We start from the raw sequence: 25131 nt of genomic DNA on the forward strand, positions 1-25131 counted from the left end.
CAGAATTTACTGCTTTCATGGCTGAACAAACCTTATCATGGAGACCACCCAAAGGTCCATTGCTCAATTGGGTAACCAACGGATTTACAGCTTTTGAGTTTGCACCTGCAACTGCAAGAGCTAGCAACTTTCTTTGACCATCAGCCAATTCCCCACTTAAAGTTTGAGCCACTGATGAAGCTGAATTAATGGCATCCTGCAGAATTAGGATAACATCAGAGGTTGAAAGTCATTCGTATAGCAAATAATTAGTGAAGAGTCAAGACAACAGCAAACAGATTGACAGAAAGATATCACCATCGTAAAAATAGTAATGTCATGTCCTAGAATAAAAAATAAAAAATAAATAAATAAATAAATTAACTAATAAAATACTAGTATAAGAATAGGAACATAAAATACAATTAGCCACAAAACACATTTGACAGGCACGCGCATTTGGGTCATACAAGGCACTGGACTACATACCCTTAAAGCAAGTGTCAATGAAGAATGTGTGGATTCAAATTGTTGCTGAGCTGCAGTTGTGTGTTCTACCATTCCTTTCTGAAATGTAGCATCAACTTGCTCAAACATAGCTTTGCATGACATCTCAAATCCAGGGATTACAGAAGCTTCCAGATTAGACTTTAATGTCTCCTGCATGGATAATTTTGATAGTTCATTAAATTCTTTGTGACATTTAACTACATTAAAACAGAAATTTCCAGAGTACAAAAGAAGGAAAACAAACATGATAAACTTATCATTCACAAAGACAATATCAGCTGGGAGAAAGAAAAGCTGGACTGTGCATGTGCAAATTTGGTAACAGTTGGCTCTGCCGAAAATTAAGAAATTACAAACAAATAGGGGGAAAAAAAAAGGAAGAATATAGAAATCTATGTAGCATGGACACGGACACGATACGCGGACCCGTTAAATCATAAAAAGTAGGACATGGCTAATATAAATGTAAATTAGCATTTACAATTCTATTAAACAAAACAGTTGGAACATTTTACATAATTTAGAGGAGAGAATTACTTGAATACCTTATTATTATTACTCTCCCGGCTTGTCATTATAATTGTAGTTTTGTCATGCTAATAAGTTCCATTACATATTATGACATGTATACAGTATCAACTCTGAAAAAAAAGAAAAAGAAGAAAGAATGAAAGAAAAAGAGGTTGGATGGACACTTTGAACAGTATTTATATCGTTTTCAAGATTGTTATAGGGTTCTATTCCATAAGACTTGTATTTGAGAGTGTAGGATCTGTTAGTTAAGTGTCCGGAATGGGTTGGCCAAGTGTCTGAATTAATTGAAAAAAAATTTTTCTAAATTATGGACACATCCATGATTGTATTCTATAAAGACTTGTACTTGAGAGTGTAGGATGTGTTAGTTAAGTGTTTGGAATGTGTCCGTCGAGTGTCAGAATTAATAAAAATTATTATGGACGCGTCCATGAAGTATGGGACACGTGTCCATGGAGTGTCGTGTCTGGCACAATTTCCAACATGGACATGGCACTTTCGTAGAAGTGTATGTGCTTCTTAGATAAAATCAATATGCTCGAATTACCAAAAAAGTACTTATGATTTATAAAATATCAAGGAACCAAAATCCATCAACAAATTTTGGCATTAATGACACGAAAAGGGGAAAAAATATTAGATTAAACAAAAAATAACAAGATTAAGCTTAGTTCCTACTTAAACACTTGAGAGTTAACTACATGTTCCACATAGCTCGGTCACATATTAACTGATACCATAAACCTGTGCATACCTGAAGAGCCTGCTTGCCAGAAGTTTGAAATTGTGCTTGAATTTGTCTGGCAACAGTAGCTTCAAGTTTTGAATTAACCGATTTCTCCAGTTGGTTCACTGCCTTGTCACCAACTCCTCTCTGCACCACATTGTATCAAATTTAGTTCCCTATAAGATAAATGCCAAAAGAAAACTGAGATATTCAGAAGGTTAACCTGGAAGGCCTCGGCAATAGCTGTAGATACTGTTTTCTCAATTGCTGGAGTAATTGTGCGAGCTACAGTCTGTCCAACCATGGCAAATTCTTTCTTCACTGTTTTCTCCAGCACAGCTGGCAAGTCTTTGTTCATGCAGTTAGTGATCGAACTTGTTATTTGCTGAGTACGGTCTCGTACTAACTTCTCCTGTTTCACATTCTCTTCTAGGAAACGAGCCCACAAAGCATCAGTATTGGCCTTGACAGCTTTCTCCATGCTTCTCCCTAGGGCTGCTTCTAGCCTTCTGCCTTCTTTGGTAACCGGGATGGCAACCATCATTTGCATCTGCTTTTGCATTTCTTTCTGCATGGTTGTCAACTGCAAGAAATAGAAGGGCAAAGAGATGTTGAGAATACAGGATGCAGATTACTGTGCACATAGAATTCACGTTAACATATAATACATAAATGAAACAAACTTTTGTTACCAAGACGTGCTGGTGAATTACCTTTCAAGGAAAAAAAAAAGGTGCTGGTGAATTGCCGATGTAAATTAATAGCCTAGTTTGCAGCATACACTGTAACATTGAACATAAGAGGAATACAACTAGTACAGAAAGAATCGGTATGGAAAAAGGGGAGCTCTTCCATCATTTTCAATCCCAAGAATTATAAAAATAAAATCCCAATGGAGGGCCATATGTACATCGCTATAGTGTGACATAAGAAAATTATTAACATAAATCAACACGCAAAAATCAGCAAATTTTCAACAGAATATAATTACATGGAATGACCAAAAATACAAAACTAAACACAGAACACCATAAAAACAAATGAAAGGGAATTAAACATGGCCCCCTGAGATGATAAATTTGAATATTTTTAAAGGAACACAATGATGCTATTATTAAATTAAGAAAGCCACCAATAAGAATAATTGAAGAGGATCATAATTTAAAAGGAACCAAATATTACATGTCCGGAAATTATCTAAAATTTTCTTCAATTAGACTGCAGTATTTGTTCTTTAAATAATATAACTCACTTCCAGTTCCAGCATGCAAACATTTCCACAGAAAGTAACTACTGATAAAAATATATTAAGGAAATCATGCACATGCCAAACTTGAAGCAATGACCTGATTAAGCATTTCCTGCATAGCCAGAATTTGAGAAAAAGCAGCTTCCATAGAGGGAATCCTTGAACTGACGCCTGGTTCATTAGAAGAATCTGTTGAGTTGAAAACACTTGGGGATGCTGAAGATGGACTTGATCCTTGATTATTCTTCCCCTTTTGCTTTTTTGCTTTTGAGATTGGTGCCAGTGGTTGTTGATTTGTTGCAGGCATAGCTAAATCTGCATCCTTTCGAGTGATATCTTTTGTGGAGTCCTCGACTTCTCCCTCAGCACTTGAAGGCTGGGCCATAGCCTCTTGCCGAGATTCCTCCACAATATACATTTCTGCTGGTAATGCACAGCACTCTGTGGCCATCTCAATACCAAGATCTGAGGCCTGCGAGCAAAAAGATTTCTCCTTATTTTCCAACACGAGCTTGTGAGATTCTCCTCGAGAGCCATGTTCACTGTTCTGATTAAATCCTGTTTCACCCACAACCTTAACTTCCACTTCAACATTATTCACACTGCCATTGACAACCACGTCTTGAATATTTGGCTCTCCCTCGCTTTTGTTCTCATTAACATGAGCAGTTTCAGAGGAAGCAGCCATCAATATTTCAGACGGAGTTACCAGATGAGTTGGGTGCTTGAACTTGATAGGATGATTAAGAACAGTGGAAATATTATCATGTGCAACATTGTTTTCATTATTCCTTGAATCATCACCCAAGGAAGGAACATCAGACAAGTGTGTATGAATGGTATCCATTTGCCTGTCAACTGAATATTCAATAACTTGTTTATCTCCACCACGATCATTGAGTGCGGGACCTGGTTCAAAGCTGTTCACTGGACTTCTCAAACCAGAGAGTTTTCGGGGCAACCTTGGACTCAAAGGAAGACGTGGTGATGCAACAGAAGTAATATCATTATCACTAGTTACCACTGGCAAAGAAATAAGTTTAGATTCCATAATCAACTCTGGTGAAGTGCATCGCTCCATAGAAGTGGAGCTCACAGGATGCCTCAGCATAGTTGCACTCTCAGAACTACTTTCTGATATAGATGGTTTGGGTGCTGAACTAGCTGATTGCATCTCAGCAGATTTGCTATCAGATGGCTCCAAAGCTGCAAATCCTTCAGTACCAGATGTATCACGGAAGATACTTGAGTCTGACTTCTCTAGCACCACATTATCCAGTGGTGGTGGCAAACACTGGGATAAGTCCAGTGCATACTGCTGAATAGCCTGTGTCTGAACACAGTAAACCTGAACAATATGTTCACCATGGGGTAATAAATCACTTGTTCCAGTAAAACTCAAAATCGGCATGGTCACAGTAAACTCTGCTATGTAATTCATTCGAGTTGCTGCCGGGTTAGGACCATATTCTATATGTACAGCATATATAGCATTCTTCTTAGCATTTGCTAATAAGAGAAGGCCAGATTCAGACATGGCAACAACTTGATTAAAGAAGGCCTCTTCCACTCGAGGTTCAACTGAACTCTTCAATTCCAATGTCTGGGTACACTGCCACGATTCAGCATCACTAGGAAGCAGCCAGCCTTCTTCACCTACTGACGCCCATAACTTCACTTCCCGATTCAGAGGCCCCTGTGAACATCCTTTAAAAAATTAAATGGATTATACTATCCATGCAAAAAACATTGTTGAAAAGCATATTAAAACTCTTCTGACAAAATTTGTCAAAGTTAAATAAAAAATTTGTACACAAGTGAAAAATATAAAATCAAAATGAAATTTAGATAATAGCAGGCTCCTAAAAGACAGAAATATTAAACATTCAAGTTGAATTAGCATAGTTACAGCCTGAAGCATACTAGATGAAAATATTAAAAGAAAAAAGAAAATATTCTCAGAGCATGTACCGCTGTGATAAGTATAATGTGATCCGGACGGTGAGGGGCAGTAAAAAATGCAACAGAATTAACAGGTTTGCCATCGTGTGGCCTCAATACCATGAGTGGTAGCGGCTTGCGATCTTCCCAAATCTTTATCTGTTGATGAAGATATTTCACATGCACAGTCAGGGACATGGATCAAAAAGAAAATCATTACAAATAATAAATGCATGAAGGCATACACGCAGACGTGCATCAAGAATCTTTAAGTAGTGTGGAAAAGACTGTATTAGTGACCTTACAGGGTGAGTCCAAGATGGAAAAACTACATGTTCTATTACCCAGATAATGGTAATGAGCATGTTCCGAAACAATAAGCTCTTTCCAACAGTATATGTAATTCTTTGCATGCACTTACATATAGATATTGAAGAAGTACCATCAAATATTGACAAAAAAAAAGGAAAATTTTGAATAAACCCACTAAACAAGAAATAGTGAAGACTATAAATGATTGAGGCCACTGAACAAAACAATATTGTGCAAGGGCTAGCAATTTTTCTCCAGAGCTACTCCAGGCTAACTTTAGACTACAGATGAGAATATAAGGAGTTGAGATCTTGAAATGCAAGACTGAGATTGGAGGTTTGGCAATTAGGGCAACTATCATTCTGTGACAACAAAGGTTGGGTAGAGAATGCCTTCAGGTACAAATTTTGAGGACTAAATACCTTGCTGGAGGGGTTTTGATCGGCTGTAAACCAAATCACATGCATCAGATATTTGGCTTAAAAAAATTTAAAAGAGCAAGCCCTTCTAAATGAAGGTGTTACATGGCTATAAGGGAAGGAAAGACCACTCTGTCCTGTCCTTTTGAGGGATGAACCACTGCACCAGTTAGCTGCTACCCAATTCCAAGAGAAGATGGTAATCTAATATTTCAGTACCAGCAGAAGAAATATTTGCATAAATCATGGTAATGCATCCTTCGACTGAGGCTATGGCCTTAAATAGAGCAGAATGGAAACATAGGATTCATGTAGCCGACCCCAAGTAGTTGGGAAAAAGGCTTGGTTGTGGTTGTTGTTGTTGTTGTATTGAGATGCAGGGCAAATTTAAGCTAAAATAACCCAAGGGGCTTGAAGTGGCACATAGCCCTCCGGAATTTCATAACTTCTCGGAGATTATGCAATACAGCAACAGGTCATTTCTGCTTGTTTAATTGCAAGTTTAAATGCAAAACAGCAAGACTGTACATTCTCATCAAATGTTTCTTTGAGAAGGTCCATTGCTTGCCCAACTTCAAAACAAATCATTATTACTTTCATCCCTTAATATCAGAAGGTGATTACCAAAAAGATCAAAAACCCAGGCCATGTTTTACACATAGATTACTACTTTCAGATTTCCATTTCAATGTAGAACTGCTACTGAATGACCTCATACTTCAAATCCCCTGGATCACTTGAAAGTTAAGTCAATTCTAAGGTTTACCATGAGTAAAAGTAGTAGTCAGTACTTGGTACCATTGGTTGAGTTACAGGATTTTCATTTTTGTCACCAATGTAAGAGCAATTGCGGAGCATGGTAAGCATGGTATACACTGACCGTGATGTAGGAGATGAAATGAACATCTATGATAAGAGGAGAGCTTGTCACAGCATTGCAGCATAAAACATGGTTGATTGGAATTGAGGTTCATATGTTTTGGCATGCCCTAGGAAACTTGCTGAACTTGGTTTGAATATTTTAAATATGAAACCTGTTTGGATTACGGGTGCAGCTTGGCTGGGCAACCCGAACCCAACAAAGTCCAATCCGTTTTTTTCTTTTCCGTGTTTTTTCCTGGACGGGCTTGGGGAACTCTTTTTGTTGCTCAGGTGGGCTTGTGCTAAAACCTTTCAACCAGACCTCAATCTATGAACCCAACCAGAACCCAATCTAGATTATTATTAGTAATAGAATTATTATGTAAATATTGGAAACAAAAGCCTAATTCAAGAGAAAAACATGGTCATAAAACATGGTTGATTGAAAATGAGGTTCATAAGTTTTGGCATGCCCTAGGAAACTTGCTGAACTTGGTTTGAATATTTTAAATATGAAACCTGTTTGGATTAGGGTTGCAGCTTGGCTGGTCAACCCGAACCCAACAGAGTCCAGTCCCTTTATTTCTTATGTTTCTTTTTTCCTGAACAGACTTCGGGACTTTTTTGTTGCTCGGATTGGACTTGGCCTAAAATCAGACCTCAGTCTTGGTCAGGCTTAATCAAAGGCGTTGAGCAATATGAACCCAACCCGAACCCAATCAAGATTATTATTAGTAATAGTATTATTATGAAAAATATGCTTGTTGCCAATTGCAGCATAAAGCATGGCCAATTAGAGATTGGTTTAATAAGTCTTGGCATGCCCTTAGGAAGCTTGCTGAACTTGATTACAGACTAGTACACAAAAAAGTTTGAAAGGGAAAAAACAGAGCCTAAAAATGGCTTTCTTTCTCAAGTATTTCAAACAATTTTCTTTCCTTCAGATGGCAATGGTCATGCAAAATAGAACATCCCAGAGAATTCATTTCGGATTGCAATGCTTGGGATCTAATAAAAATATTTGGACAGACAGCAAAAACACAGCAGATAAGGACATTTTCTTTAAGCTATCCTGGGGTTCCGACAAAGAATGGATGGATCAGTTGTTCAAAGAAGAAGATGAAAATAAACACCTTTAAACTAAAGGCAGTTTTGCCATTTCTTCCATTAAAAAACTACAGCCTGCAGGTGGAGCATGAGCAATAATTGGAGTGCAGACATTAAAACCCCAAAGTAGTAAAAATTTATTTCCTCAATATAAATAAATGAATAAAATAAACAAGAGAAATAATTCAAAAGCATCATTTCAAAATTTTGATAAAAGAACAAAAACAATATAGTACACACTGACGAGTGCAAACGAGCCATTTAAGCCCTTACTCCTCGAATCCTAGTAACATGTTTAACTCACCTCCAAAAACTTCATTTAAAGGACAACACTGCTGTCATTGGAAACTTAAAGGACAATATTTAAATGCCGGAGTCATAATATTTACGATCCATCACAATCAGTAAATAAATATACTCACAGGAGCACACAGGTAAGACATAATTGAATTGATGCTCTTAATATGAAAGCTTTTTTAACTAATTTTTCTACATTTCCCCATTTTATACGAAGTGATATGGTATGACCAACCCTCTTTCATTCATTTATCTAAAATAACAAAATCTTTGTTTGTTACCTACATAATAAACCATTAGTATAGCCAACACGAATATGTTGAGATGATTGAGCAGACAGCAATATAAATAAGGCCACAAGGGTAACTAAAAGACCATAAATAGCAAAACTTTCAGGATGTAGACAAACCGTGCCATCCATTGAAGCAGAAACCAAACGGGTGGTCATCCATTGACACATCGACAAATCAGTCACTTCTCTATCATGTTCACCAACAGACTGGACCCCATCAATCAGCTGTTCAACATGACATCTGAGAGGTTCCTCCGCTGAAAAGACTTCTCCTTTTCCAACTTTCGTAGTATCTATTCTCAGAATACGTTTTCCAATCCCAACTACTAGAACTTCCTGTGAAAAATGTGTAAATTATTAAAGTAAAAAAATTGTATTCAGATGACTTAATTGCTAATAGAAACAACACAAAGTATTAAACGAAATAATTTCAAACCAAAATAAATGCTGCATTTATGATTAGAATTAAAAATTAGAAGAATATATACTTGTTTGTGACAATGCCAGCAAACTCGTGGATGAACAGATTCCCCTTCTCCTGCTATCTGAATGGCGATAACTATCTTTCCTGTTATCTGTGGCTTATCTTCCTCATCTGGCCCTTCAGTAATCTTCCATATATATAACCGCCCATCTACACTTGCACTGCACAAAAGTCAGAAGCATATTAGCATAACAAAAAGGCAAACACAAGGAGATTATGAATAACAGAGAGACAGAGACGGGGGGAGAGAGAGAGAGAGAGAGATACCTAGCCAAAAGGTGAACATCCTCAGCAAAGAAAGCCATGTCTGTGACCCTCTGGAAGAAAAAACATTGCTTAGATGAACAGAATGGAGTAAGCAGATAGAGACTTGAGCAATAGAGTAAGCTTTTCTTTTCTTTTCTCCTTTCTTTTTCTTGAAATCAAATTAACAGAAAACAGTAGCTATGGAACTATCCTTTCATTTCCATGCATATTGAATTATCCCTTCATTTCCATTCAGGATTATCTATAAGATCTCATTCAAACATTTATTTATATAATCCACCGCATAGATGACATGTGCATAAAGGCATCATATGGAAGAAACAGGGATGTCAAATATTCAAAAATGTAGCATAAAATCATAATAGTTGAAACAATAATAACTTGGAGGCCAGAAAATGGTTTGTCCTATCAGTAACATCCTTGAAATTAAAAAGAAAATTAACCACAAAAGGTAAAACGTTAGAAGAAGATGTTGCAGCAGCGGCCCTAGGCTAGTTATCTGCTAAACTATCTCACACAAAGTAAATCATCTAGAAAAAGTGCAACTCGGCTTATGCAACAAATTTCCAGTATAAAAAATACACCACTTTTGATTGGATTACAAAGCCCTTGAAAGTAAACCATTCTTTGAACCTCCCCCATAAAGAAAAAACAATATAGTGTATTTGAGCATATAAAGAATGTAAAACATTAGCCTCTTGTTATCTTGGTTGACCATGGTTGACTTTTCTCTCCTCTCTCCCTACCCTTTTTGACGTCAGAGTCTTTCACTCCTGCGTCTGTCATTTTTTCTGGTTGTGCTTCCTGTCGCTGGATCTCTGGCTTCTCTGGCAGGGAATTGTGATATGCAACGATCGTATCTCAATGTGGCAACTCTACCACGCCTCAACTTCCATGGAGAAATCAAAAGCTGCTCCATCGGCAATGCTATGGTTTTTAGGGTCGATCGTCAAAGTATAACGGAACAAGAATCTGCCGTTGGATCATGTTTGGTTGGCCGTTTCGATCATGATGGGGGGTGTATTGAAGGGATTGAGGCGTGGGCGACGAAATCTTGGAAAGTATAGAGTGGGCTGAAAGTTCCTTCCCTACCCGACGACCTACTCCTGTTCAGGTTACCATCAGAGGCTGAGGCACTAAGGGTATCGGATGAAGGGAGGAAGAGATGGGGCGACGCTATTTTATCCATAGACATTTGGTATTTTGCGGTGGGTTGTTCTGCAGTGAAAGATCGAGAAATACAAAGGGTGGTGATGTTTGGTTTGCCCTTCCATCTCTGGTGCCACAAGTTGTTTGAAGCAATTGGAGACTTATGTGGTGGCTTTCAAGGCGTGGAGGTGGACGTCTCGGCGAATGGCGAGAGAATCCTTCTCTATGTTTCCGCCGGAGAAGTGATGCCGGAGTTTGTTTTCATTGAAGTCCAACGAGTGGCCTTTAAGGTCAATCTGATAGAGGAGATCTCACCTCGCATCTTTCCGAAGTCCTATTATGACGTCAGTGAGAGTCCCCACCTCTTGTCTGATGCAACGATCATAAAAGTACGTCGCCAGAATTTGCAGACTCGTCTGGGCCTCCAACGAAAGAGGCAAGTGACTGTCAACACGCCAGACACAAGTAGGGCAGGTAGATCCAGAAGTCGTATCAATTACGCCCTAAATCAGTGCCTTTCATCACTTCGTAATTAAGCCCAGCCCACATTCTATGTCCAAGCCCAGCCATGAAGAAGATAAGTCACGACTTGGGCCACAAGTGTGTACTTCAAAAAGAAAGGTTACATGGGCCCCAATAATTTGATTTTAGTTTCTTTTCTTAACACCAAGCCCAGCCCACCTTTCTCTACAGAACTTAATCCTCAGAGTTGTCATTTTAACAGCATCTCTGCAACTGTATGGAACTCGCCACCACTCTGCTGCCGAGGCTGGTGTGAGACCTGATGAGAAGATTTTTCGTCATTCTCAGTGCTGCGCTGGCATATCATCTTCGTCCTTTTCTGACATTGCACTGCCGTAGGGAAGAATTTCTGGAATTTCTAGATTTTTGTCTCGGTATTCTCATAGAAACTGTCATGGATTTAGATGGTCTAGAAAAGAAAAGCAAAAGTGGACTTCTACTAATGATCCAGGTATGTCCTCAGTTTCACACCCTCAGAGCTCCTTCACTGCCCCATCTTCTTCTTCAGTTCTTCACTTCTTCTACTCCTCCTTGTGAGATGTTGAGGAGTGATGCAATTGAGACAGCAACGGAGAAGAGGTGTGGGTTATCAGTTTCGCATACTGGACCTGAAGTTGAGTATGGGTTGAATACGAAAGGGAAGGAAGTCTGCGAGTCTGTTTTGTCTGGGCAAATGGACCTAGCTGGTTGTACAGTCAAGGACTTGTCTAAGGGGGTTATGGTCTGTGTGGGGAGAGACCTCCATTTTCAGTTGTCCAATGATGAGGCTTTGACTCTGTTCAAAGAGCTTCGATTGCGTGTAGCCTTGAAAGGCCTTAACTGCTTGCCATTTGCAGGGGCTGAGGAGAACAAGCCTGTTAGATTCGCTGGAATGGGCGACTTCGCTACAGAATTGGATACTACGCATGAGAATGGAAGGGATTTTGAAGAGGAGATGGATGATGATTTGGGGTCTATCCAACAGGTTTGCTCTAATGAGCTTGCCCCTCGGCTGGAGAATGATTATAACATATTAGTAGAGGCACCACTGGCCGTTGTGCTACCTGACTGTTATGAAGAGGCTGCTGATATGGGAAAGTATTGGGTAGTCGATAATATTGGAGTCACTAGTGAGCTGTTGGGAATCTCATCAGAGGGTAATGACGACCAGACATTATCTATCCTTCAAGCAGTTGTGGAAGGAAGAGAGGTTGCAGTGACCAATGAAGTCATAAACACGAGGCCTTTATCGTCCTAGAAAGGGGCACAGGAGGTCAAGAATCTCATCTCTTATGTCAATTATGAAGGGAAGAGACGGGTGGTGAGGGAAAAGGGAAGGACCAAAAGTAGGAGTTTAAGGAAGGGAGGAGGGGGCATAATTTTATCTGGTTTTTAATGAAGCTACGAATCATTACATGGAATGTTCGTGGTCTCAACGACCTGAACAAGAGGAGGGTGGTGAAGGTAGCTTTAAGGAAGTGGGGGGCCCAGGTTGTTTGTCTGCAAGAAGCCAAGTTGGCATCCATTTCTGATGGGGTGGTTAGGGGTTTGTGGGGTGGAACGTTTGTGGAATGGGAGGCATTGAATGCTATAGGTACTTCAGGCGGAATTTTAGTTATGTGGGATTGTAGGTGGCTGTCAAGGACAGATGTGTGGATGGGGAGATTTTTCGTGTCTTGCGAGTTTCAGATGGAAGAGGACAATTTCAGATGGGTCTTTTCTGAGGTTATGGACCGGTTGTTGATAATGATCAACCTATTTTTTGGGAGGAGCTTAGCCATGTTCAAGGATTGTGGTCTCTCTGCCGGTGGGGGATTTCAATTCTGTTAGATCCCCGGTCGAGAGGTCTGTAGGGGGAAGCAGGGCTTTTGATATGGATCAGTTTTTTGACTTCATTGATGAGCTTTTTTTCATTGATTTACCAATGGAAGGTGCAGCCTATACCTGGTCAAACGGTAGAGACCCAGACACTTTTTCAAGGCTGAATCGATTCTCAATTTCCGGGGAATGGGAAGAGAAATTCCCGGACGCCGCTCAAGCAGTTTTAGTAAGGGTCACTTCTGATCATGTTCCTTTGGCGTTGGATTGTGGGGGTTTGTGTTCTCAAAGATCCCCGTTTCGGTTTGAGAACATGTGGCTGAGAGCGGAGGATTTCCAAGGGAAATTTAGGTCTTGGTGGGAGGGAGCTTCAGTTACAGGCTCGCCTAGCTTCACTTTAACAAAGAAGTTAAGAGCTCTCAAATTCGATCTTAAGAAGTGGAATAAATTTGTTTTTGAGAATCTTGAATGGAGGAAGAATAGAGTCCTTGCCGAATTCACTGAGATTGATCGTCTTAAAGAGGCGGGTGGGGATGTGGTGGAACTACATTCTAGGAGAGCCTCCTGTCAGGCAGTTTTTGCTAAAATTGCTAGCATGGAGAAGATTTCGTGGAGACAAAAATCCCGGGCTCTTTGGCTAAAAGAGGGAGATCGTAACACAAAATTTTTTCACAGACTCGCTAATATTCACAGAAGGAGTAATCATATAGGACAAATTCGGGTGGAAGGTGTGGAGCTGTGGAGGGAAAAAGAAGTGCGCAGTGGGATCGTTTCCTTCTATCAGAAGCTTTACTTAGAATCGTTAGCTTGGAGACCTAAACTTGATGGTCTCCACTTTGAGGCTATACCTAAATTGGACAGAGATGGGCTTGAGATTCCTTTTACTGAGGATGAAGTTCTACGGGCTTTATCAAGTTGTAATGGGGACAAAGCTCCGAGGCCTGATGGGTTTTACTATGCGGTTTCTAAAGAAAAGTTGGGCGGTTGTGAGAAACGAGGTGATGGGTACATTTCAGGAGTTCCATTCTACTGGCGTTTTTGAGAAGTCGCTAAATGCCTCATTCATTGCCCTTATCCCTAAGAAGGGAGGTGCTTCAGACATTAAAGACTTTAGACCAATTAGCCTAGTGGGTTGTATTTACAAACTCCTGGCTAAGGTTCTTGCCCTTAGGATGACGAAAGTAATGGATGGGATTATTTCAGATTCCCAAAACGCTTTTGTTAAAGGAAGGGAAATTCTTGATTCAGTTCTTATTGCAAGCGAATGTGTGGATTCCAAATTGCGTATTGGGTTCCCGGAGTCCCATGCAAACTTGACATTGAGAAAGCATATGATCATGTGAATTGGAATTTACAGAGAATGGGGTTTGGAAGCCGGTGGAGGAATTGGATTGAGACTTGTCTTTCGTCCGTCAAGTTCTCTGTTTTTGTGAACGGATCTCCTGCTAGTTTCTTTTGGTGCACACGGGGTTTAAGACAATGAGATCCTTTGTTGCCTTTCCTTTTTCTTATTATTATGGAGGGCTTAAGCAAACTTATGCGAAGAACAGAGGATCTTGGTCTTATTAAAGGCTTTAGAGTGGGAAGAGATCTAGTCCATCAGGTGGAGATTTCTCATCTTCTCTTCGCGGATGACACCCTGGTTTTCTGTGATGCTGATGTGTCGCAACTTAGATATTTGAGGTGTATCTTGGCATATTTCCAAGCGGTTTCTGGGTTGAAGGTCAACGTGGCTAAGAGTGTGCTTGTCCCGGTAGGGGATGTTCAGGATATTTCCTCTTTAGCTACAGTCCTCAGGTGTAGGGTTATTTCTTTCCCCATTCCTTAGTTGGGTTTGCCCCTAGGGGTTTCTTCCAGAAGAGTGGGGAGTTGGGACCCTGCGATTGATAGGTATGCGAAGAGATTAGCAGCATGGAAGAAGCAATACTTGTCTAATGGGGGTAAAGTTACTCTTATTAAGAGCACTTTATCGAGCCTTCCCACATATTTTTTATCTATGTTCCAAATCCCATGCTCCGTTGCTGATAGGATCGAAAAAATTCAAAGGGATTTCCTTTGGGGCGAAAAGGGCGAAGAGTTCAACTATCACCTTGTCAAATGGGAGCAAGTCTGCAAGCCCATGAAGTTGGGTGGTCTTGGTATTAGAAGGTTGGTTCCTTTTAATCAAGCTCTTTTGGGTAAATGGTTGTGGAGATACGAGAGAGAAAGACATCGCCCATGGCGAAGGTTAATTTCATGTCGGTATGGAGAAGAGAGTGGTGGCTAGTCTACAGGTCTGGTTCATCTTGCGAGAGGAGTTGGGGTATGGAAATCCATCCGCAAGGGATGGGATGTCTTCTCTACTCATATCAGGTTCAAAGTTCGTGATGGCAGATGCGTTCGTTTCTAGGAGGATCTTTGGTGTGGTGACCAACCATTATCTCGTACTTTTCCCAGATTATACAGTATTGCAATTGATAGACACGCCTACGTAACTGACTGTTATCGGCTTGATAGTAGTGGGATTACGTGGGATGTGCGCTTTAGGCGTTCCTTTTAGGATTGGGAGCTAGACGCGGTATGCGTTCTTCTGGATTTGCTGTTGGCAGAGGTAGTGACGATCTAATATGGATTCCCTCAAGCATGTTCGCATAGCCTTTGACTGCCTGGTATACTTCACGAACTATCAGCTCCATCCTTTGGCAAAACCCACAGAAGATCATCACTACCTCTGCGAATTACCTCCTGCTGATACAAGATATCCAGAAGAGTTGATGAATTTAGAACTTTAGGAGATTTGGGTTTGTGTTTGGGAGATTAGCTTTAGTTTCATCAGGAGCAGCGCCGAAAAGATTACAATTACTGTTGTGTGGATCTACTAATGAAAGTGCTGGAGAGTCAGAAGCAGTCTTATTTGGAGGTTGCTCGTTTACCTCGTCTGAACCTAAAAGGAGAGGTGGAACGGATTCCTTCCTCAAGGGATCATGTGTTTAAAGTGGACACTCGCAGTACTTCCTCTCGAGAACGTGTTCTTAGGGCTTGTCTGGTTGGGAGATTTGACAGAGAGGTGGGGTCTTTGGAGAACATTGAAGATTGGGCTACGAAGACTTGGTTGATTTCAGGAGGAGTTAGGGTTAATTCTTTGCCGGACGGACTTCTGTTGTTCCGGTTCCCGTCGGTGTTGGAGGCCCATAAGGTTCTGGACTGGGGCAAGAAATCTTGGGTGAGGCTCAACTTCTTATTGATCCCTGGTACTTTAGGGTTGGGCGTTCTGGTTTGAGATGGAGGCACAAATTCCGGCGAGTCATTCTGTATAGTCTGCCGCTGCACCTTTGGTGTCAGAAGCTCTTCGTCGCCATTGGTGACGCATGTGGCGGGTTTAGAGATGTGGAGGCCTTCGAAATGAGTGATACGGAAAGAATTGTGATCACTGTGGCTGGGGGTGTTGTGATTCCGACGAGTGTGGTTGTGGAGGATGGAAGATGGGCGTTCAGAATTTCGCTATCTGAAGAGATTGATCCGACAATGGTTCTGCTGACTGGGACAAGTTCCGGAAAAGGTGATTCGGGCTCACCGGAGGCGTTGGCTTGCATCTCTCGTTCGGTTTACAGTCATGGAGGTGGGGATGGATCTAAGCCTGATTTCCAACAGATGGAGGTGCAGAGTAACCGGATCCAAGGTCAGGGACATGTGAACAGCCACGCGCCTAAGGCAAGTGGAAATGGGAAGGCTTCGTCTGGGACACGTGGTTGGAGGAGAAAGGATAACCATTATAAGTGGATGACAGCTACCCTTCCTCGTGCCGAGTCACGTGCTTCTTTTGATTTTTTAAACTCAACTTCTTTTGGGCCGGATGGTGTTGGGCCTAGATTACGTGGCACTCATGCAGCGGGATCAAAAGTCACTGGGAAGGATTCTAATGCGTGGGGTGGGCTTGGGTCATCCATTGGGCCGAGGCGGTTCATTAAGTCTGTTAAACGGGATGGACGATCTAAGCAATCTGGGCCTCTCTTTTCCTCTGGACCGGTTCAGGTGAAGACAAGAGTGGATAAAGGAAGGTTGGTTAAATGGGGCCCAAACAACCATCTCTCAATTTCCTTCCACAGTGGGCAGCCCATCACATCTTTAGAAGCAGGTCAAAGCCATGGCATTCCAGAACCTGACTTGGTTACGTCACAGAGAGTTTCGACCTCACGTGTTTAGTCGAGGAAGGAGAAGGCGAATTGGGTGAAGGTGAGTTCGAAGGTGTCAAAAGGGGCCGGGGCTAGCTCAAAGAACTTCCGGCATGGGTCATGCTGTCAGAATCGACTCTTGGGTAACAGATTTGAGATTCTTCAATCTGGATTTTTGGGAGATGACGAGAAAGGCGAATGTGTCTCCATTAAGAAGGATATTACATCTCGGAGTTTGCCGATAATTCCCAGTAAGAAATGGACTAGGAAGGACAAACAGAAATGGGTGGCCGGTAAGGTGTCTCATTCGTGCCCAGGTATGTCGAGTTCCTTTTATGCTCGGAAATCTGCATCTTCTTCTATTTCTGCTTCTACTCCCTCTTGCGAGTTGAATAGTAAAGGGGGTAAGATTGGTGATGGGAGGCATCATTTGCTTTCACCTGTTGTTGAGGCTGACTTGGTGGAAGGGTTGATCTCTACGGTTGGCTCGGAGTTTGGGATTGTTGGGCCGTCAGAAAGGGATGGGACGGTTTGCTTGTCTGGTGACAGGGATGTGGATCGACACTCTGTAGGGATCGCTGAGACTTGTTCGGAATTTTCCTCAGCCTCTAGGTATGATTCTTCAGGGGAGGAGATGGGTAGGGCGGCTAAGCTTCGTTTGGGTGGATCGGATGGGGTGTGTTCTTCTTTTAAGGGTGATCCAGTGGCTTGTCTGAAGGATCCTGTGCCTGATGTGGTGACTGTTTGTGTGGGTAAAGATATCCGCATTTCCCTCAGCGAGGAATCAGCTTCTCTTTTGGTGAAGGTGTTGCAAAAGCACAGATTTTCGATCGATGACCATACTGTTGATTGTTACCCAGTCCCGGTCACACAAAGTGATGTGTTGGATTTTAAAGAGGACTGGTTATCATCTGTTGATGAAGCTGTGGAGGCCAAGGGAGGTATGGCAGATGGGAGCAGAATGGATCAGGGGAGTTCTCTGGATATGATTTTGTGGGAGGAGGGTTTTGCTAATTTGGGGGTGGTGGACCCTTTGGCTGTAGTTCATCCAGAGGAGATGGGCAGCAAGGTGTGTAGGCAGGAAGGTGAGGACACTGGATTGAATTGGGTTAAGGCTAACATTGGGGCTACTTGTGATCTACTGGGTGTCTCATGCAAAGGAAAGCGTGACCAAGCCTTAGCAATCCTTCGGGCCACGGCAGAGGGGAGAGAAGGGGAGATGATTCAATTTTCCAGGAGGAGGAGTAGGAAGAAGAAGAACCTGACTCCGGGAAAAGGGGAAAGGGAGCTTAGAAATCTGTGCTGTGATGTGAATTATGATAGGGTGAGTGGGGGGGAGAAGGAGAGGGGTAATGCTAAGGGAGGAGGGAGGGGTAGGGGGGTGAAGGGGATGATTGTTTCCTCATGAAGTTTCGAATTTTATCGTGGAATGTCCGCGGTCTGAACAATCCGGGCAAGCGCAGGGTGGTGAAGATGGCAGTGAGGAAATGGGGGGTGCACTTGGTGTGTCTTCAAGAAACAAAGATTGATTCTTTGTCTGATCGTGTGGTGAAAAGTCTGTGGGGCAACCGCTTTGTTGAATGGGAGGCGTTGGATGCTGTTGGGACTTCAGGAGGTGTTCTTATTATGTGGGATAGGAGATGGCTGACTAAAGTTGATGTTTGCAAAGGGAGATTTTCTTTATCTTGTGCTTTTGTGATGGAGGAGGATGGCTTCACTTGGGGTTTTTCTGGGGTGTATGGGCCGGTTGATGATGTTGTGAGGGATGGTTTGTGGGAGGAGTTGAGTGGGGTGAAGGGGAGGTGGTCTCTTCCTTGGTGTGTGGCAGGAGACTTTAATGTGGTTAGATCCCCGGCGGAGAGGTCTACAGTTGGCCCGTGGACTCAGGCTATGATGCACTTTTCTGATTTTATTGATGGCCACCAGCTTATTGATCTCCCTCTTGAGGGAGCTTCCTTTACTTGGTCCAGTGGAAGGGAAGTTCCAACTTTCTCTCGCATTGATAGATTTTTGATTTCAGGTGAATGGGAGGAGAAATTCCTGGATGTTGTTCAGGCAGTTTTGGCTAGGGTGACGTCGGATCACATTCCCTTGGTTTTGGACTGTGCAGGTTTGAGATCTCGCAGTACTCCTTTCAGATTTGAGAACATGTGGCTTCGTGCAGATAACTTCCAGGAATTTGTCTATTCTTAGTGGGAGGAGAATCTGGTGGTGGGTACATCGAGCCATATTCTTACCGGAAAGCTTCGAATCCTGAAAACAAATCTTAAAAGGTGGAATAAGGAGGTGTTTGGGAGCTTGGTGTGGAGGAAGAATAGGGCTTTGGCTGATATTGCGGAGATTGATCGATTGGAAGGGGAGGGTGCTATTACGGAATCTCAACGCAGTAGAAGAGCAGCTTGCCAGGCAGAATGTGTGGAGATTGATCTTTTGGAGGAAATCTCGTGGCGTCAGAAATCTCGGGCATTATGGCTCAAAGAGGGGATCGTAATACGAAGTTTTTTCACAGAACTGCTAATGCTAATAAGAGGAGTAATCATAGTGGGCGGATGTGTGTGGATGGTGCAGTTTTGTCTTCGGAGGAGGAGGTGCCAAGTGCTATTGTCTCTTTCTATCAAAGACTTTATTCTGAGCCTCTTCGTTGGAGACCTCGTCTAGATGGTCTTCACTTCGATTCTATTTCTGCCTTGGAGAGAGATGGGCTGGAAAATTCTTTTTCGGAGGAGGAAGTGCTGAAGGCTTTAAAGAGTTGCAATGGTGATAAGGCTCCAGGTCCTGATGGTTTCACGATGAGATTTTTGTTGGAAAGCTGGGAGGTGGTCCGGTACGAGATTTTGGGCACTTTTCATGAGTTCCATTCCACGGGGCGATTTGAGAAATCGCTTAACACATCTTTTATTGCCTTTATTCCTAAAAAGGGTGGTGCTTCTAATATCGAGGATTTTAGACCCATTAGTCTTATCGGGTGCATTTACAAGATCATTGCGAAAGTCCTTGCCTTTGGATTGAGGGAGGTCCTGGATGGAGTTATCTCTGAGTCTCAGAATGCTTTCGTTGGGGATAGACAGATTCTGGATTCCGCTCTTATTGCTAGCGAATGTGTGGATTCTAGACTTCGTAGTGGGACTCCTGGTGATCTGTGCTAGCTGGATATTGAGAAAGCCTATGATCATGTTTGCTGGAATTTCCTGTTCTATCTGTTGGAGAGGATGGGTTTTGGTGAGAGATGGAGGAAGTGGATTGTTTCTTGTGTTTCCACTGTCAGGTTTTCGGTGTTGTTGAATGGCTCTCCTTCGGGGTTCTTTGGCAGTTCTCGTGGGGTTGAGACAGGGGGATCCTCTCTCCCCTTTTCTTTTTATTATTGTTATGGAGGCCCTTAGCAGGCTGATGAGAAGGGCGGTGGATTTGGGTTTTCTTAGGGGTTTCAAGATTGGCCCTGAATCAGTTCAGCAGTTGGAGATCTCTCATTTACTTTTTGCAGATGACACTATTGTTTTTTGTGAGGCTGATGTATCCCAGTTGAGGTATCTGAGATGTGTTTTGGTTTGTTTCCAGGCTGTTTCTGGTTTGAAAGTTAACGTGGTTAAGACTGATTGTTCCTGTGGGGGAGGTTCAGGAGGTGGACACTCTGGCTGCTGTTCTAGGGTGTGGGACGCAACGCTTTCCCATCTCGTACTTGGGTTTGCCGCTGGGGGACTCGGCTAGGAGGGTGGGAAGTTGGAACCCGGTGATTGAGCGGGTCGAGAGAAGATTAGCGGGTTAGAAAAAACAATATCTGTCAAAGGGCGGTAAAGTTACGTTAGTGAAGAGCACTTTGTCAAGCCTTCCAACGTACTTTCTTTCGATTTTTCGTATTCCAGCCTCTATTGTTGGAAGACTAGAAATGCTCCAACGTAATTTCCTTTGGGGGGGTCGTGGAGAAGAGTTCAAGTATCATCTTGTCAAATGGGAACAGGTTTGCAGGCCTATTCGGTTAGGAGGGCTTGGAATTAGGAGATTGGCCCTTTTCAATTGTGCTCTTCTTGGTAAGTGGCTTTGGAGATTTGGTAAGGAAAGACATAGATTATGGAGAAGGGTTATCTCATGTCGCTTTGGGGAGGAGAGAGGAGGATGGTCAGTTAGACCAGTCAGGTCTGTTAGCGGAGTGGGGGTGTGGAGGGCCATTGGTAAGGGGTGGGATGCCTTTTCCAAACATATTAGATTCAAAGTTCGGGATGGAAGAAATGTCCGGTTTTGGGAGGATCCATGGTGTGATGATAGGCCTTTGGCCCTATTGTTTCCCAGGCTTTTCAGGATTGCTGTTGACAAACATGCTATGGTTGCTGACTACTATCGCCTTGATAGTGGAAGGTTGTCTTGGGATGTGCGTTTCCGGCGAGCTTTTCAGGATTGGGAGCTGGATGATGTCACTGGGTTTTTGGCTCTCCTTTACGGACAGGAGGTGGAGGGGTCTGGGGCAGATTCCTTGATTTGGGTGCCTTCTTCTCAGGGGATGTTCCAGGTCCGGTCCTTTTTTGTGTGCCTTTCTGGTTTTCATGGTACCTCATTCCCATGGAAGACGGTGTGGAGGTCTAAGGCGCCTCTTAGGGTGGCCTTTTTTGTGTGGACTGCAGCTTAGAGTACGATTTTGACTTTGGACAATTTGAGGAAGCGAAGACATATCATTGTTAATAGGTGTTGTCTTTGCAAGATTAATGGGGAGTCGGTGGATCATCTTTTGTTGCACTGTCCTGTGGCTCGTGATTGTTGGAATTTGATGTTTGGCCTGTTTGGTATTCATTGGGTCATGCCTCGGTCATCTTGGGAGTTGTTAGATATGTGGAGGGGCCAATGGGTGGGGGCTCAGGCCAGAGTTTTTTGAAGGGTGACCCCTTTTTGTATTTGGTGGAGCCTTTGGAGAGAGCGTAATGGAAGATCTTTTGAGGGAAAGGAATCCTCCATTGGGGTGTTAAAATTTTCTATCATTTGTAATTTGTTTTGTTGGGGTCAGGGGAGAGACTACTCCGCTCTTGAGGATATTGTTGATTTTATGAGCTCTTTGAGTTCATAGGCTCCGTTTTGTCTTTGTATAGTTTGGGACACGTTCCCCTTTTGAACGCTTTTAATACAATTTACTTATCAAAAAATATATATATATGGATTCCCTCTTCCCATGGACGTTTCGAAGTGAGATCTTTGTTCTTATGTCTATCTAATTTTGTTGGTCTTAACTTCCCGTGGAAGACCATTTGGCGTTCTATGGCTCCAACTAGGGTGGCATTCTTTGTTTGGACTGCTGTATGGGGTAAGATACTGACGATTGACAATTTGAGGAAGCGGGGTAACTGTTTTGTTAATTGGTGTTGTCTATGCAAGCAAGATGGTGAGTCAGTTGACCATATCCTCATGCATTATCCTGTGGCGTACGATTGCTGGAATCTTATTCTTGGGTTGTTTAGTATGCGTTGGGTAATGCCATGTTCTTCTAAGGATTTGATTCAAGCTTGGAGAGGATGTCGTGTGAGTAGAGGTGTACGCGATTATTGGAGAATTGTCCCACATTGCGTTTGGTGGTGCATCTGGAAGGAGAAGAATAGTAGAATGTTCGAAGGAAAGGAGTCGTCCACGGCGACACTAAAACTCCATATTATTCGTTCTCTTTTCTGTTATGTGAAGAGAAGCTCTTGTTCCTCTTCAGATGATTATCATGATTTAATTATTTTTTTGGATTCTTTGGGGCCTTAGTCCCCGGTTCCACTTTGTATAAGGGACGTGTTCCCCTCTTGAACGCCTTTTTATTTCATTATTACTTATCAAAAAAAAATGTAAATAAATTATTTGGGAAGATATTTTGATCTACCATCATGATAGGGACATGTAACTATCTCCACTGTTATTTGAAGTGGATTATTTAGCAAATGTAGTCCCCCACTAAAATTAGTTGTTATTAGCTGTTATTTAGCAAATGTGTGTGTAATAAACATTAGTTGGACATTTTTTTCCCAATTCTGAAGTCCTACTCATTATTGCAACAAGAAATAAAAGGAAAAAAAAAATGAAATCAACATGATAGCATAAATGCCACTGCACAAAAATTAGCTCAATTTGGTGATCAGATAATGTGGAACACATTCCCCAAAACCTACACAAGGCCAAATAGGGCCTCTTTGCTAGAACTTTTTCACTACGTATTCAAAGCTCGGACAAAGAATAAGGGTAACGTGAGACAGACAGAATTAGGTCTTCTATACTTTGACTTGTATGCACAAGAACCCTTAATTGAAAATTGCAAACAGCAGCAGAACTTTACTTTGACTTGCATGCACATGAATCCTTAATGGCAAAGAGGCTCACACTCAACAAAGCCTTGACCCAACTTTGGGGATAAGGCCCATGCAAAAAATATTAGTTTTCAATACTTGCATCTCCAACTAATTTAGTACTTAAGGAGTTTACTTGTCTTTGTAAGGCAATAGATGATTGCACCAGTGTTTCAGGTTTTGTGTGAGTTAAAAAGATTTTTCTTATTTAACCTATCAAAAATAGAGAGACTACTCCTATCATGTTTTGGCAATGATTTTGTGTATATCTGTAATACGGTACCCCATAATTTTAAGGAATAAATAAATGGGATTTATAAATTGGGTTTAAATTAATTTATTATGTGTTTATTTGTGTATTTTCATATTGTTGTTGTGGTTTAATTATTACTACCTCTGTCCCAAAAAGGATGTCGCGTTTGGGGAACCAAACGCGACATCCTTATAAACCAAACGCGACATCCTTTTTGGGACAGAGGGAGAATGTTTTAATTGCATTGGGTTGTGTTTATTGGGTTATGTTTACTGGGTCGGATTTTATGTTGCCGGGTCATGGGGGTTTCATGGGTCAGCTTAGAATTCGGGTTGGGCTTATTGGTAGGCTTAATTGGTTAGCTTAAATATTATGAATTAGGTGAGTTAGAGGGATCAGACAGAACTACACGTATAGAGAGAGAGAGGGAGGGAGAAAGAACTGCGACATGAACCCTAGCCTGCGCGCGTTTTAGATCGTGGAAGAGAAACTAGGAGAGGACTGCAACCCTAGATCGGAGGCTTAAGAATACGAGTTGTTGCCCGACGAATAGTGAGGCAAGTCTTGCTCTTCTCTTCCCCTTTGAACTTATAAGCCTTTCACCTCTTCGGAATCGTTATCCAAATGTATATTCACTGTTTAAAACATGAGGGTTTAATTATGAAATTGTGGACTTAATCCCTAAACGTTGTTATTTTAGAATTTTAATAACTTAATTTGTAAACCATGTTTTGTTGTTGATAATTTTGATTTGAATCCTTGTTATGCTTTTGGATACTGGAATTTGCATGATTTAAATCTGTTATAGCCCAATGATTTGCCTCTGCCTTTCGGAACCAGACTTAAATTAATATGTTTTGACATGAGAACTCGCAAATTCGTAAGACTAAGTCCCAAGCAATTTCAGTCGGCTGAAATTGTAATTTCAGTCGACTGAAACTTGATTTCAGCCGACTGGCGCAGGTGTTTCCAGAATGCTCTCTGCGCGCAATTTAGCCTAGTTTCAGCCAGCTGAAATCCTATCCTGTTTCTTCAGACTTATTTCCGTACCCTAAGACCTGCTTCAAATGATGGGGTTCGGAGATAGGTGGAGGAAATGGATCGAAACATGTATTTCGTCCGTCATGTTCTCTGTTCTTGTGAACGGGTCTCCAATTGGTTTCTTTGCGAGCTCTCGAGACTTGAGACAAGGAGACCCCTTGTCGTTTTTTCTATTCCTTATAGTCATGGAGGGTTTGAGCAGACTAATGAGAGCAGAGGATTTGGGTTATATCAGGGGGTTCAAAGTCGGCAGAAATGTAGCTCATCAGATGGAGATCTCCCATTTGCTGTTTACGGATGATACCTTGGTTTTTTGTGATGCCGATGTCTCCCAACTAAGATATTTGAGGTGCATACTTGTTTGTTTTTAGGAGGTTTTTGAGCTAAAGATCAATGTTGGAAAGAGTGTGCTTGTCCCGGTAGGCGATGTTCCAGATATTTCCTCCTTAGCTGCAGTTCTTGGGTGTGGGGTGGATGCTTTTCTTCTTCCTTATTTGAGATTGCCTTTTGGGGTTTCCTCTAGGAGGGTGGGGAGCTGGAATCCAGTAATCAATAGGTATGAGAAGAGGTTGGCAGGATGGAAGAAGCAATATCTGTCAAAGGGGGGGAAGGTCACTCTTATTAAGAGTAGTCTCTCGTCCCTTCCCACATACTTTTTATCTTTGTTTCAAATCCCATGCTCTGTCGCTGAAAGGATTGAAAAAATTTGAAGGGACTTTGTATAGGGTGGAAAGGGAGAGGAGTTCAAATATCATCTTGTTAACGGGGAGCAAGTTTGCAAACCCTTAAAGTTAGGCTGTTTAGGCATCCGAAAGTTGGTTCCTTTTAATAGAGCTTTATTGGGAAAGTTGTTATGGAAATTTAGTAGGGAACGACGTCGCCAGTGGAGAAGGATTGTCTCATGTCGTTTTGGGGAAGAGAATGGTGGCTGGTCCTCCTG

General features: G+C 42.0%; 1 protein-coding gene across 2 annotated transcripts in view; it reads right to left on the bottom strand.

The window, feature by feature from the left end:
- Window positions 1-25131, bottom strand: part of LOC132311056 (enhancer of mRNA-decapping protein 4-like) — a 33412-nt gene that overhangs the window by 4546 nt on the left and 3735 nt on the right. For both annotated transcript variants that reach the window (XM_059808762.1, XM_059808761.1), the window contains 9 exons: window positions 8980-9029; window positions 8717-8873; window positions 8346-8564; window positions 4971-5099; window positions 3097-4695; window positions 1974-2333; window positions 1778-1897; window positions 469-639; window positions 32-196 (listed from right to left, as the gene is read on the bottom strand). In XM_059808762.1, the coding sequence (XP_059664745.1) occupies window positions 32-196; window positions 469-639; window positions 1778-1897; window positions 1974-2333; window positions 3097-4695; window positions 4971-5099; window positions 8346-8564; window positions 8717-8873; window positions 8980-9029 (2970 nt within the window). The remainder of the gene's footprint in view (window positions 1-31; window positions 197-468; window positions 640-1777; window positions 1898-1973; window positions 2334-3096; window positions 4696-4970; window positions 5100-8345; window positions 8565-8716; window positions 8874-8979; window positions 9030-25131) is intronic.

This window comes from Cornus florida, unplaced genomic scaffold (genome assembly GCF_030987335.1).
Source record: "Cornus florida cultivar Cherokee Brave unplaced genomic scaffold, ASM3098733v1 CherokeeBrave_3.0.0_Hap2_Chr06, whole genome shotgun sequence".
NCBI lineage: Eukaryota > Viridiplantae > Streptophyta > Magnoliopsida > Cornales > Cornaceae > Cornus > Cornus florida.